At 34.5% G+C, this 14,598-nt stretch overlaps 1 protein-coding gene across 1 annotated transcript; it reads right to left on the minus strand.

The window, feature by feature from the left end:
- Positions 1–8: 8 nt before the first annotated feature.
- Positions 9–13,828, minus strand: LOC134275730 (G-patch domain and KOW motifs-containing protein-like; the record flags this gene model as incomplete). The annotated part of the gene is made up of 10 exons (XM_062758012.1): positions 9–89; positions 302–387; positions 608–677; positions 6,047–6,158; positions 7,283–7,589; positions 9,326–9,458; positions 9,878–10,067; positions 12,974–13,077; positions 13,303–13,445; positions 13,698–13,828. Coding segments are annotated over 10 exons (1,357 nt in total), but the record flags the coding sequence as incomplete, so codon positions are not given.
- Between the last annotated feature and the right edge of the window lie 770 nt (positions 13,829–14,598).

The raw sequence follows: 14,598 nt of genomic DNA on the forward strand, positions 1-14,598 counted from the left end.
TAACTAATGTTTAGAACACTGTCCCGGTCTTGTAATAACTGCACAGCAGCTGTAGATTTCTTCTTGTTCCTCGACATTAATTCTCCTAACTGAAAGAAGAGGGAAAATAAAACATTTAAGAGCAAAACACAACACATTACTAACCAAATTAAGTATTAAACTTCAACAAATTGTAATTGTTCAGTTTTGAAATTCAACCAGAAAGTTTTAGATTTTTATTTAAAGAAAGAAATCTCTTGAGGAAAAAGAATTTAAATCAAACACATCACATTTTAAGGGAGATAACACTGTGAATCATTACCTGTCCTCTAGATTTTCCTGACACGATCAATACAAAGGCCCTGTTTGATTTAGGAATGACTGTTTCTAACTGAAGCTGAGAAAGACCTGAAAACAAATGAAATTTGTAAAAACTGCCTGTATGATTAGTAAATTATAGGCTTATAGCTTATTAATAAGGAAACATTGAATAATGAATGTATTGGAATACTGGGGTTTAAAATTGGATTTATTTTACAATTACATAAGTAACAGAAAGGCAAATATATATGTGTAAAAATTTCTGAATTACATATATATTTTTTATACACTGTTTTTATTAACTAACCTTCCAAAACTTTTCCATCTTCTGTTTTACATATACAGTTTTCTGGGCCTGGCACATCTAACACTGTCACCTATAAAAAAAATAATGCCTCTGATTTTTAATAGACTTAAAAACAAGAGGCCCATGGGCCACATCGCTCACCTGAGAAACTTTGACCATTCTGTTCTTTACCAGATTTCACCCTTGTTATACATAATGCATCCCCACCCTACCCCACTGATCATAATTTAGACATTTTGAAATCTACACTACCCCATGATCCTTCCATGGGCACATATGTTTCAGCTTTTTTGGCCCAGTGGTTCCTGAGAAGAAGATTTTCAAAGATGTTTCCTATATATTTCTATGTAAAACTTTGATTCCCTATAATGGCCCCGCCCTTCCCCCGGGGGTCATGATTCCTACAATTTAGAATTTACACTACCCCAGAATGCTTCCACATAAGCTTCACTTTTTCTGGCCCAGTGGTTCTTGAGAAGAAGATTTTCAAAGATTTTTCCTATATATTTCTATATAAAACTTTGATTCCCCATTGTGGCCCCGCCCTTCCCCCTGGTGTCATTATTTTAACAATTTAGAATCTACATTATACCAGGATGCTTCCACATAAGTTTCAGCTTTTCTGGCCCAGTGGTTCTTGAGAAGAAGATTTTCAAAGATTTTTTCTATATATTTCTATGTAAAACTTTGATACCCCATTGTGGCCTCGCCCTTCCCCTGGGGGTCATAATTTGAACAATTTAGAATCTACACTATACCAGGATGCTTCCACATAAGTTATAGCTTTTCTGGCCCAGTGGTTCTTGAGAAGAAGATTTTTCCTATATATTTCTATATAAAACTTTGATTCCCCATTGTGGCCCCACCCATCCCTCGGGTGTCATTATTTGAACAATTTAGAATCTACATTATACCAGGATGCTTCCACATAAGTTTCAGCTTTTCTGGCCCAGTGGTTCTTGAGAAGATGATTTTCAAAGATTTTTCCTATATATTTCTATATAAAACTTTGATTCCCCATTGTGGCCCCGCCCTTCCCCCGGGTGTCATTATTTTAACAATTTAGAATCTACATTATACCAGGATGCTTCCACATAAGTTTCAGCTTTTCTGGCCCAGTGGTTCTTGAGAAGAAGATTTTCAAAGATTTTTCCAATATATTTCTATGTAAAACTTTGATTCACCGTTGTGGCCCCGCCCTTCCCCCGGGGGTCATGATTTGAACAATTTAGAATCTACACTATACCATGATGCTTCCATATAAGTTTCAGCTTTTCTGGCCCAGTGGTTCTTGAGAAGAAGATTTTCAAAGATTTTTCCTATATATTTAAGGTCTTCCGTTTCCAACGGAAGACCTTCTACTGATTCTGTTGGTAAAGATTATTATTAGGTCTTTCCACCTTTCTGTGGAAAGACCTATTGAAATTCTTCTGTTTATTATTAGGTCTTTCCACCTTTCTGTGGAAAGACCTATTGATTTCCTTCTGTTTCTTTTTTTCCTTTTTATTTTTTATTATTTTTCCGCCGTGTGATTTTGAGTTTCAAGATTTATCGAAAAGATTTTAAGTTCATAAGAATGTACTCCGTAAAAGATTTTTGCAGTTGACCCTGCGTATATGAACTAAGACCTCTTTCGGAGTTATTTCCCCTTTCGGAAAAAAGCTTGTTATCACTACTCCTCCGAAACCATAAATTGTAGAGAAATGAAACCTTCACTAATGTCTTCAACTAATTTACTAGACACTTCATTGATCAATTGGAAAAGTATTTATTGACCCCTTCAATGAGTTATTGCCCCTGGAAGTTTTTGAATTTTACAAATAATTAAAAATTTTTCAAAACAACAAGTCGTAGAGACATGGGAGCAACTGCATAAGATTCATTGACCTTTGGTCTTGAAATTTATTGAAAGGTCAAAGGTCAAGGTCATTCCAAAACTGAGAAATTTAGCTCTTTTTATATCTCTTTTGTCTTTTAACATATACTTAATGTCTATGCACCATTAATATGTACTCTTAAAAATGTTTCAAAGATTTCATTCTTGTCCCCTAAGATTAATTCCTTTAAAAGTTATTGCCCCTTGTGCAAAAAACCTTGTTATCACTACTCCTCTGAAACCGTAGACCATTTCGACATCAAACCTTCACTAATGTCTTAAGGGTCTTTAGGCCTAACTTCATTGTATAAGTGCAAAAGGATCTGATGACCCCTCATATGAGTTATTGCCCTCTAACTTCTTTGTACTTACTATTAAACCTTATAACTTGAAAAGTTTAAGTGGTAGAAGCATAGGGTCAATTGCATTGTGACCCTTGACCTTTGATCTTGAATATTTTATCAAGGTCAAAGGTCAAGGTCATTTCATTTTTTTATTTTTAATTTTTGCTATCCTTTAAGACAATTTTGGTTTCTTATTCATGGAATTTAATTTTAAAACAAAATTGAAATTCAAAGAAGGTGGAAAGACCTCTTATTGTTCTTTGAACAATAAGTCTCCTAGTTCTTTTTTATTTTTTTTTTAATTATTTTTCCGCCGCATGTTTTTTTGTTTGAAGATTTATCAAAAAGATTTATAGTCCATAAGAATGTACTCTTTAGGCTATCTAAATTTAATTCACTGGTTCTCAGGCCAATTTTCTCCAAAACAGATGCGGGAGGGTGGCATTTTATTTTTCATTTTATTGGCAATAAAGTAGATGAGGGAGGTATTTTTTTTAATTTTAAATTCCGAATTTTCTTTAACATAAAGATAATTTTTTTAATCACCGATATACTTTCCATTTCTGGTCAAAATTTCTGCTTTATCCATTGCTTAACAGCGTGTAAACATCGTAGGTAATGTCCTCGAATGTATTTCCAAACGAAGTAGCCAAAATCTCATTGTAAATGGCTACCGGAAGTGATATTTGAATACTAAACTACGAAACAAATGAGGTCGGAATCTTTTTTCCTGGATTGGTCTCCGCAATACCAACTTTTTATTTTATCAAAAATACAATAAAATCGGCAATGCGGCTACCTCAAAATGGATGCGCGCGGGCCTGAGAACCAAGATTTCAATTTTATATGGCCTTAAATGATTATTGCAGTTTACCCTGTGTAAATGAACCTTGACCCCTTTCGAAGTTATTGCCCCTTTCGCAAGAAATGCTTGTTATCGCTACTCCTCTGAAACCGTAAACTGTAGAGGTATGAAACCTTCACCAATGTCTTCGACTAATTAAGGGGACTCTTCAATCTATTCATTGCGAAAGCATTCGGTGCTCCCTTCAATGAGTTATTGCCCCTGAAACTCTTTGAATTTAACAAATAATTAAAAATTTTGAAAACAATAAGTTGTAGAGACATGGGACCAACTGCATACGATTCATTGACCTTTGACCTTCAAATTCATGTAAAGGTCAAAGGTCAAGGTCATTCCAAAATGAGAAATTTAGCTCTTTTTATATCTCTTTTGTCTTTTAACATATACTTAATGTCTATGCATCATTAATATGTACTCTTAAAATTATTTCAAAGATTTCACTCTTGTCCCTTATTATTAACCCTTTTAAAAGTTAATGCCCCTTGTGTGAAAAACCATGTTATCGCTACTTCTCCGAAACCATAGACTGTAGAGACACCAAACCTTCACTAATATCTTAAGGGTCTTTAGGCCTTACTTCACTGTATAAGTGCAAATGGATCTGATGACCCCTTATATGAGTTATTGCCCTTTAAGTTCTTTGTACTTACTATTAAACCTTATAACTTGAAAACTATAAGTCATAGAAGCATGGGGTCAACTGCATTGTAATCCTTGACCTTTGACCTTGAATATTTTTCAAGGTCAAAGGTCAAGGTCATTCATTTTTTTTTTTTGAATTTTCATTTTTTTCTATGCTTTAAGAGAGTTCTGGTTTCTTTTTCATGGAATTTAATTTTTAGGAGTCAGGTATAAAACAAATTTAAAATTCAAAGAAGGTGGAAAGACCTCTTATTGTTCTGTGAACAATAAGTCTCCTAGTTCTTTTCTTTTTCCTTTTCCTAGACGCCAACTTTGAGGCCTCATATCTCACTCATTTCTCAACGGATTTCGCTCAAATTTTCAGAGGTTATAGACGTTTATAAACTCTATCAGAATGATGACTAAAATTTCAAAAAGTCACTTCTGGTTTTGAGTTATTCCCCTTTAAACGAAAAATCATAGGCTTTCGTTTCCGGATAAAGGCTCAGAGACCACAAAAGCTGGAGCAGAAATTTTACTTGTTTTAGATAACAGAAGGATTGAAGTTGTGCACATCAGTTTTTGTTTTTCGATTTCTGCATTCAAAATGGCGCTATATAGGGGTCAAAAATTAGAACGCCTAAAAGAGCGAAAATTTACAGATATTTTTCTTATATATTCTGAAAACTAAAAATATTTTGTTAAGACATGTTGAATAAAAGTTGTGCATAATTACAAGCGCTTTCATTTGATATCATTAAAAAGGGGCTGGCCCCTAAAATTAGGGATCTAGGGCCCTTGGAAGTTTTTGTTTAATATCTCAAAAAGTATTGAGAAATTATAATACGTCAAATAAGCAAAGTTGTTCAAAATGTCAAGCTTTATCTAATGAGGTTGTCAAAATACGTCCAGGGACATCACTTCCGGTCAAACCGAAAGTAGTCAGAAATTGCTTATTTTTGTTGTTCTTGACAGGTTTTTGGATATCATATGTCACTGGAAGCTTAAATCTTAATTTTCCGTCCGTTGACGGTACTTCCGGTCAAACCGGAAGTTGCCAAAAATGGCTTGATTTTGCAAAAATGAACATAGATTTGGAGGATTAAACCATTTTTCGACTTCGTTACTTTTTTTTTTTTTCAAATGAAAGTTACTTCCGGTCAAACAGGACGGAAGACCTACTCGTTGCTTTGCAACGAGCTCGGCTCTAGTTCTATATAAAACTTTGATTCCCCATTGTGGCCCCGCCCTTCCCCCGGGGGTCATGATTTGAACAATTTATAATCTACACTACCCCAGGATGCTTCTACATAAGTTTCTGCTTTACTGGCCCAGTGGTTCTTGAGAAGAAGATTTTTTAATGACCCCACCCCATTTTTGTCTTTTCTTGATTATCTCCCCTTGCGAGGGGATATGTCCCTTCATTTTAACAATTTAAATTCCCCTTTACCCAAGTTTGGTCAAAATTGGCCCAGTGGAAGTCAAAAATGTGAAAAGTTTACAGACGGACAGACGGACAGACGGACGGACGGACGGACGACGGACAAAATGTGATCAGAAAAGCTCACTTGAGCCTTCGGCTCAGGTGAGCTAAAAACAGTTTCATATCAAGATTTTCATTAAAGTTGTTTTACATTCCATAGAAACTTGTTCATACATGTTCCTACAATTGATTATGGCTTTCTTTATTTAAAAAATATCAGAATAAAATATAAAGTGTTCGAAAAATGTACCTTGCTTTTAAAATAGTTTCCTTTCTTATAATTCTTGTCAATAATTCGGACCCTGATTTGTGGACGCACCCAGATTTCTGAAAATGACTGTGAACTGGAAACTTGTTTCTCCCTGTGAAAACAAATTAAAATTAAAACAACATTTTTTGCAATAATACAAAATTTGAATTACCAACAGACAATTCTCAATGAAATTAAAAAAAATCAAAAGCCTGAAAGGCTTCAATGGCGTCGAACAAGAAAAACAATTTCAAAAGATCTGCAGATAGGTCAAGTGAGTGACTCCGGGAACATAATAATGAAATAAAAAAAATAGTCTTAACACAAATACAGTAAAGGGCCTGATAGCCTTGTGTCCTGGTCCGAATGAGTCACGGTTCGAATTGACCAGACATCGTCAGAAATGTCCATCCTCTATATCAATCTAATTTCTTTTCAGTCAATCGAAGACATATGAAGGGTTTCATAAATTATTTTAATTAATTGCCATTGTCAGAGCGTTGTTCTGTTGTATAGTGATTGCATCTTAACTACAACCATGACTCTAATGTTACAAGTACGATCGACTTACGATAGGGCGCGGTAAACAAATGGAGGAAATGGATAAATACAGTAACACTGGCATTACTGGTCAATATCGTCGGTTGTTCGGATAAAATTGGATTGAAGATCGTAAAAGTAAAGCTAAGATTAAGAAATTCAATCTTTATAGTCTTGCTGTATTCGTGTTTATTTTGTTATTATTTTACCGTATTTAAGATTGTTTGTATTACATTAATCGGTCCCAAAATGTGATTCATGTCATTCGACGCACCCTCTCTGTAGAAATTCATCCGCAACAACCATAACTTTTTCTTGCGTAAAAATTAAACATAATATCGTTGTTTTGTAAGAGTATTAATTGAAGATACAATTGATTTAATTTTATATTCAAGCTATTATTCATTGTGAACATTTTAAAAGAAATTGGTTTACAGCTGTTGCTATTTTCTATTGCGGATGCATCCACTGACACGTGCGGTCGCGTAAACCTGAATGATCGCTAGATGACGATCGGGCAAGCCCGACGCCATAAAAATTAAAATACATGAACTTGTTCGCAATACAAAATTTCATAACAGAGACAACTTACATGTATTATAATTGCAATATGAGAGAAAATATCTCTCATACTTAGCAATATAAAGTCTAAATGATACAGAGTAAAAATTCCTGAAACCTTACAGATTTCCTTACCTGTCCTCATACTCTCTCGTCCTCCTGTCCTCCCGCTGATATTTCTCCTCCTCCTGTAGTCTCCTCTCTCCGTTCCTCTCCTCCCTCTCACGAGATCTGTCTCTGTTCCCTTTCCTTCTGTCACCCTTCTCATGTCTGTGTGACCTTTCCTTTGACCTTGACCGTTCTCTGTGTGACCTGTCTTTTGACCTTGACCTATGTCTGTGTGACTTTTTGTGAGATCTTTCTCGTGACCTTGACCTGGATCGTTTCCTTGAGCCATTCTTTAGACTGCCTTTTTCTTTGTACTCATCAGCTTTTCCTTTGTCTGGAGTGAGAAAAAAAATACTCACACTTAAAATAATTCTTTATTATTCTCACAAAATACATTGCTTACCTATATGGCCTTTGCCTGAACTATATCTTGTAAATGAATATATAGTCAAACCTGGTAGAGGCTATAATTTTTTTTTAATTCACTTAAAACGTTGGAAAAATAAATGATAGTTCCTTATTACATTTGAAACAAGAGATGTTTGTGAAACACTTACATCCCCCCTCCTTGGACATACATGTGAAGAAAACGAACAGAAACCGTAACTAATTGAAATTTTGCTAAGTCCAAAGGGCATAATTCTGTCAAAAATTGCTCAATCTAATCCAAAACAGAACCTAACCTAGATATTCTTTTGATAGGAAGATAAGTTTAAGATATTCTTGTATACGCAAGTGAGTTAAGGCTACATATGGAGGTTTCTATGCAAAATATCTAATTAAATTTCATGATTGCTCTACCTTAAGCACAGAAAATGTTAAGACTTATTTTCTTATACATTCTTGGTACCAAAGACATGCTATAGCCAGTACACATTATGACGTCATATTATGATGTCATCAACCTCTACTACACATTTTTATAAGAAACATCAAGAAAATCGCTTTGGCGCAAGGGAATACCTTACTTTGTTTAATAGAAACAAGATATAAAATGACGCAGAATATTCCAAGGATTTAAGAAATTGCTGCACAAATGTCGGCACTACAATTGTTTAGTTACCATTCTTGCAGTTTTAAGTTTAAACAGGGTAAAAATTCACAGTCCAGTGTAGGTTTTCTAAAAATTTAATCGATTGAGAAAGTGCATAGGATTTGTGCAGCAATTTTATTTATTTTAAGCATATTCTCCTCAATATTATACATTGTTTATTTTTAATCAGATAGCAATCTAATTAAAATTAGATGTTAGATCCGCTCGCATACTCGCTACACTAACATCTAACAACATCCCATAGAGGGTCACGTCAGAGGTCAAATTCGGAACAACTCTAGACTTATTCCCTTCAATTACGTCAACAAATATCTGATGATTTTGCCAGCGACAATTTGATTGGTTGATTGATATTGACCTCTGACGTGACCCTCTACGGGATGTTGTTAGATGTTAGTGTAGCAAGTATGCGACGGATCTAACATCTAATTTTAATTAGATTGAATCAGATAGGATATGCCCTTGCGCCGACGTAATTTTGTTGATGTGATTTATTACCTTGAATGGGAGGGAAGAATGACGTCATAATATGACGTCATAATGTTCACTTGCATTAATAAACTGTGGGTACTGAGTATGTATAAGAAAATCAATTTGAACTTTCTCTGTACATAAAATATACAATTTATGAATTTTTATTTGCTCATTTGCATAGAAATATCCATATTTAGCCTTAACTCACTTGCGTACCAAATTTCTTTTCAGTATGTGCAACTTCTGCGAAGACAATGGATGGAAACTGTTGGTGGACCAACCGACAGCGGCAAAGCAACATGCCCTCCCTTCTTCAAAGGAGGGAATCAAAAGTAGATGTATGTAAACGTACTACATTAGGTCAAGAGATTAAACTTTCAAAGATTGTCAAATACATGTATTCTATTTACTTTTCAGGCACTTGTTATATAAATACTGAGGTACTTGGAGTACTTTTCGTACTCTTTTTTCCTGACCAGCCTGATGCCGTACTGACTCTGGGTGATGATTTTACTGAGGTACTTGTTATATACAGTACTTACTGAGGTACTTGGAGTACTTTTCGTACTCTTTCTTTCTGACCAGCCTGATACCATACTGACTCTGGGTGACGATTTTACCAGACAGGGTCAGCTTGACCATCACACGGGCATTATCCTCGTCCAGGCCCTCAATCTACAAAACAATCACATAAAAATATAAAATCTTAATCAGTAGACTCACACGACATTAATACTAATCCATAACCTCAATCTACAAAACATGTCACATAAAATTCTTTAATTTTAATCATTAGACTCAAAGAACAATCTTTAAATCAAGTAAAAAAGTTATCGGAATCAAAGTACCGTATATCAATAGTAATACAGTTTACAAGATTTTGTTTACATTTTCAGAATTTACAACATTAGCCTAGCATATTTGTACAATTTCACAAAGTTGTTTAAATATTAAATCTTGCAGAAAAGAAAAACACAAAAAATACCTTCTTAGAAGTCCAAAAACATTATACAGTCAGCATTTCAAACAACTTTAAAAGCTGGTTTTCATTAGAAATGGGGAATAAGATTCAGTGGTTGTAAATATCATCTTACCACTCCATACAGGTCCTTGTTAGCTCCCTTGGTGAGGACGCAGTAAGCTCCCTTCTTCACAGTGAGGATCTCCTCGTCTTTGTCCTTGCCTTTCTCCTCCCCGTTCCACTTGGCTTGTTTGGACTCCGAGATATCAGCCCCCAACCCCAGACCTTTGGGGCGAAGTGTCGCAATGACAGGTGTAAAATTCCTACAATAATAATTATTGAAATTGTCAGAAAAATTACATTGATTCCATTTTTTTTTCATTTGAAAGGATGAAGAACAAGAGGCTCATGGGCCTTATAGGTCACCTGAGTCAGTGATTTTACTACAACTAATTTAGGTCCGAATATCGGCCCTTTCCCCTCTCAAAAATTACCGATTTTTTCCCAATTTCTTTTGCTTTTTTTCCCAACACAAAATCGTTGTTTTTGTTATATTGAATTTTTTATGTACGACTTAACTAAAATGGAACGCTATTGTTCTCAGTCACTAAGACTCTTTTAACAACAGTAAGGAACAGCAGATTACTCAAAGCGTTTACAAGACCTAGAAAAACACATGGGTCTCCTTGTCAAACTTGTCTGTAAATACATCATTAGAAAGTGTAAGATGCATGTTAACCGGTGAAACATAGCTTTATTTGTAAATCCAAGTACTAATAGTTCTACAAGAAGCATCCCTGATTCCACGAAAATCAAACTGTTTCTACATCCTGCAGATGCAACTAGTATTGCAGAGAAAAATTGCAGCATTATGTTTAGCTATAGTAATTAGAAAGCTTTAATAATTACTTTGAAAAATAAATGATTTGTAATAAATCATGTCAGATTATTCTACCTTAAACCATTGCTATTACAAGAAGGGTTTTCTCTTTGTCTACCATAATGTCAGAGCAAAAAAGGAAATACATGTATACTGATATAGTCACAATAACACTTTCAAAGATTTTAAAAAAGGTTAAAACTATAGAACTATGTTTAATTTATTATTTTGTAGCAAATAAATTGATTAATGATGTTACATTTACTTACATAGTTTATTTTACCTACCAATTTAGGTTACATGACAATTTTAAACATTTTTCCCAATTTGATACAAATGTCGACCATTTTTCCCAATTCTAAAGGCCCAGGCCCCTTTTAAAAAATGTAGAAAAATCACTGTGAGTATCATGCAACAACTTTCCAACAAATTAAATTTGATTCATGTTTTAAACCAGAGGCCATGGAATTCTGACACAATTTTGAAAGAGGCACCATTTAAGTTTTATTTCATAATGTTGTTGATTAATACCAAAGTGCAGATTTCAAAGTATTAAATAATTTTCAGATTATGTACCCCCCCCCCAAAGCACCTCTGTCCCAGGGGCCAGTAAAATAACCGTTTTTGAAAGAAGCAGCTTTCTTTGTCATAAATATATACTAAGATCATTGGCATAATACCCAAGAAAAAAGGAAAACATTTTCAAAGAATTCATGCATTTTCATTAAATAAACATTAGAGCCCCACCCTAACACAAGTGGCCCTGACCCAGGGGCTCTGAAATTCACAAATCTCAAAGAAGCATCCTTCCTTCTCATAACTATGTACATAGTTCATTGGTTAAATACTCAGGTGTAGAAAAAAAAGATTTCTAGAGAATTTATGCATTTTCACTATATAATCAAAAAAGCCCCACCCTAACACCAGAACCCCTAACCCAGGGATCATGAAATTCAAAAATTTGGAAGAGGCAGCCTTATTCAACATAACTACGTATTTGGTTAGTTTATTTAATACTCAGGAGCAAAGAAGAAGATTTTCAAAGAAATAAATCATTTTTACTATATAATCTATATAGCCCCGCCCTAGCACTAGAGCCCCTCACCCTGGGGCCATGAAATTCACAATTGTGGAAGAGGCAGTCTTATTCAACATAGCTATGTACTTAGTTAGTTTATTTAATCCCCACAAACAGAGAAGAAAAATTTCAAAGAATTTTTGCATTTTCACTATATCATTTATATAGCCCCGCCCTGCCACTAGAACCCCTGACCCTAGGGCCATTAAATTCACAATTTTAGAAGAGGCAGTCTTATTCAACATAGCTATGCACATTGTTAGTTTATTTAATGCCCACAAACAGAAAAGAAGACGTTCAAAGAATTTTTGCATTTTCACTAATATATAATCTTTATAGCCCCGCCCTAGCACTAAAACCCCTTGCCCTAGGGCCATGAAATTCACAATTTTGGAAGAGGCAGTCATTTACAACTCAACTATGCACTTGGTTAGTTTATTTAATGCCAAGGAGCAGAAAAGAAGAATTTCAAAGAAATAATGCATTTTCACTATATAACCTATTTAGCCCCGCCCTAGTACTACACAGAACCCCTGACCCTGGGGCCATGAATTTCACAATTTTGGTAGAGGACTCAATGCTGATTACAATCATACTAACAGTTTGACTGCTTGATGTCCAGGAGTAAAGAAGAAGATATTTAAAGATTGCACTAATTTAGTGGTTTTTGCCCCACCCTCAGGCCCCAGGGGGGCAGGGACCATGAAATTCACAATTTTTGTTCCCCTCCACCCATAGATGCTCTATGATAAATTTGGTTAAAATTGGTTCAGTGATTTCAGAGAAGAAGCTGAAAATGTTCAAATGTTAACGCACGACGGACGACAGACGACGGACGACGACGGACAAAAACAGATAGCAATAGGTCACCTGAGTTTACTCAGGTGACCTAAAAAATAAATAGGAGCATATCATAATGACTTCATGTGTTAAATGCATATGGTAAGATCAAGCAATTCTAAGTTCTTACTTCCTACTTGGTTGGTTTCACTATGTTCTTAGAAACTTCTGACAAGGTAAGTCATACAGACTATTGAATATTTTTACCATGCAAAGCAATAAATAGCAAATTATTTGTATTTTGCAACAATATTTGCCTATCCCTACCCAATCCCTCTTTAAATGTAGGTCAAACTTGCAGAGACGTGAATCTTTATACATTTTATCAATTACAAAATTTAAACAAAGAAAGCTTAACAGATGGATGAGTTAAAACAGTGAATCATTTATACTGTCATTATACTTTTATTTCTGAAAAGATAATGACTTACTTTTTATTTTTTCCAATGCCCTCTCCTTCTTTCCACCCCATTCCTTTTAACATGGCCACACCAAAGTTTTCTATTGGAATCTCCTCATAATCTGCCTCCTCTGGCTGTAAACAAAATCAAAAGGTCTTCTAAGCACTTTCAAAACATGTATAAATTATATGTACAAAAAAAAGTTCTATTCGTTAGCAAAAAAAAAACTTCTCAGATATATTTAGGTTAAAAAAAAATATATGAAGATTAATAATACAGTTGATTTTCATAACTACATCCTGTACATTATGTATTTTAATAAATTGTATAATATTCTACTCTAGGTTTTATTAACTTACTTCATCGGGTCTTAGCGAAACGTCTAGTTTCTCATCTGTTTCAAATCCCTCTGGAACTTTATTCTGCATTAACAAAGGAATGGCTAGGTCAGAGTTGTCTACCTTTCCCTGTTCCTTCCAAGCCTCATTCCTTCTGGCAGCATCTAAAAGTAGACCACATCACCTTGTTAATGTTATAGTCAGCATTACATACTGAAATTAAATTCGTAATGTAAATACAGAGCATCTAGTGGAAAAAGATTAGTATCATTTTAATTATTTCATTCTTATTGAAAATCAAATAGGAAAAAATATAACCATTATGATTTCAACAATTTTTTTTCTTTGTTTTTGAGATTTAGCTAAAAGTAGGCAGACCACAATATTTGGTGAATGTACAAATGATAATAAGTTACCCTGTATAATTTCTCTGACGGCCTCGTCCTCCGCCTCGTCTCTCTGTTTATCGGACTTCAATCCTGACCTCCAGTCATTCTTCTGAATCAGAGGGATCACATACTCCTTCTTCTCTTTCTCTGGCTTTGATCTGAAACAGAATAAGATAAAACGAAATCAGAAAACATAAATAAATCAGTATTTTCCTCAGACTTTAAAAATGTTAACACCACTAGCTTTGCTAAAATTTGTTTTAAAAAGTTTTTGTGATTTCAATTAAGTCATGTACAACATGTTGTCCCTGTGACTACAGGAGTTCACGATTCTATCTATAAAATCAATTAGAACCAACAGGAATGCAATGAGTCCAGGGAGAAATTGACCAGTTTGCTTTTAATCAAAGCTTATTTAGTCCAACAAAAATTGAAATCAAACTAGAAGTATTGTAACCATTGAGGTCACTAAATGATTATACCCATACAAAAAAAAGGTACATATAGGCATACTTTTTTTGTGCCTTTTCAGTACCTAATGTGTGCCTACTATTATAGGTACAGAAAAGGCATACCTATTCTGTGCCAAAAATGAACTTAATTTTTTTCTAGTGTACCTAAAATGTACCTAATTTGGACTTTGTCATTTTACAGTGTGCCTGAAATGTGCCTACTTTAGACTTTGTCATTTTTCAGTGTACCTAAAATGTACCTAATTTGGACTTAGTCATTTTACAGTGTGCCTGAAATGTGCCTACTTTAGACTTTGTCATTTTTCAGTGTACCTAAAATGTACCTATTATGGACTTAGATATTTTCCATCTTACCTACTATGAACTTTGTCATTTTTCAGTGTGCCAGAAATGTACCTATGTTGAACTTATATATTTTCCAGTGTACCTAAAATGTACCTATTTTGAACTTAGTC

Source organism: Saccostrea cucullata, unplaced genomic scaffold, assembly GCF_032062105.1.
Source record: "Saccostrea cucullata isolate Sc308-1 unplaced genomic scaffold, CSIRO_AGI_Scuc_v1 ctg15589, whole genome shotgun sequence".
Lineage (NCBI taxonomy): Eukaryota > Metazoa > Mollusca > Bivalvia > Ostreida > Ostreidae > Saccostrea > Saccostrea cuccullata.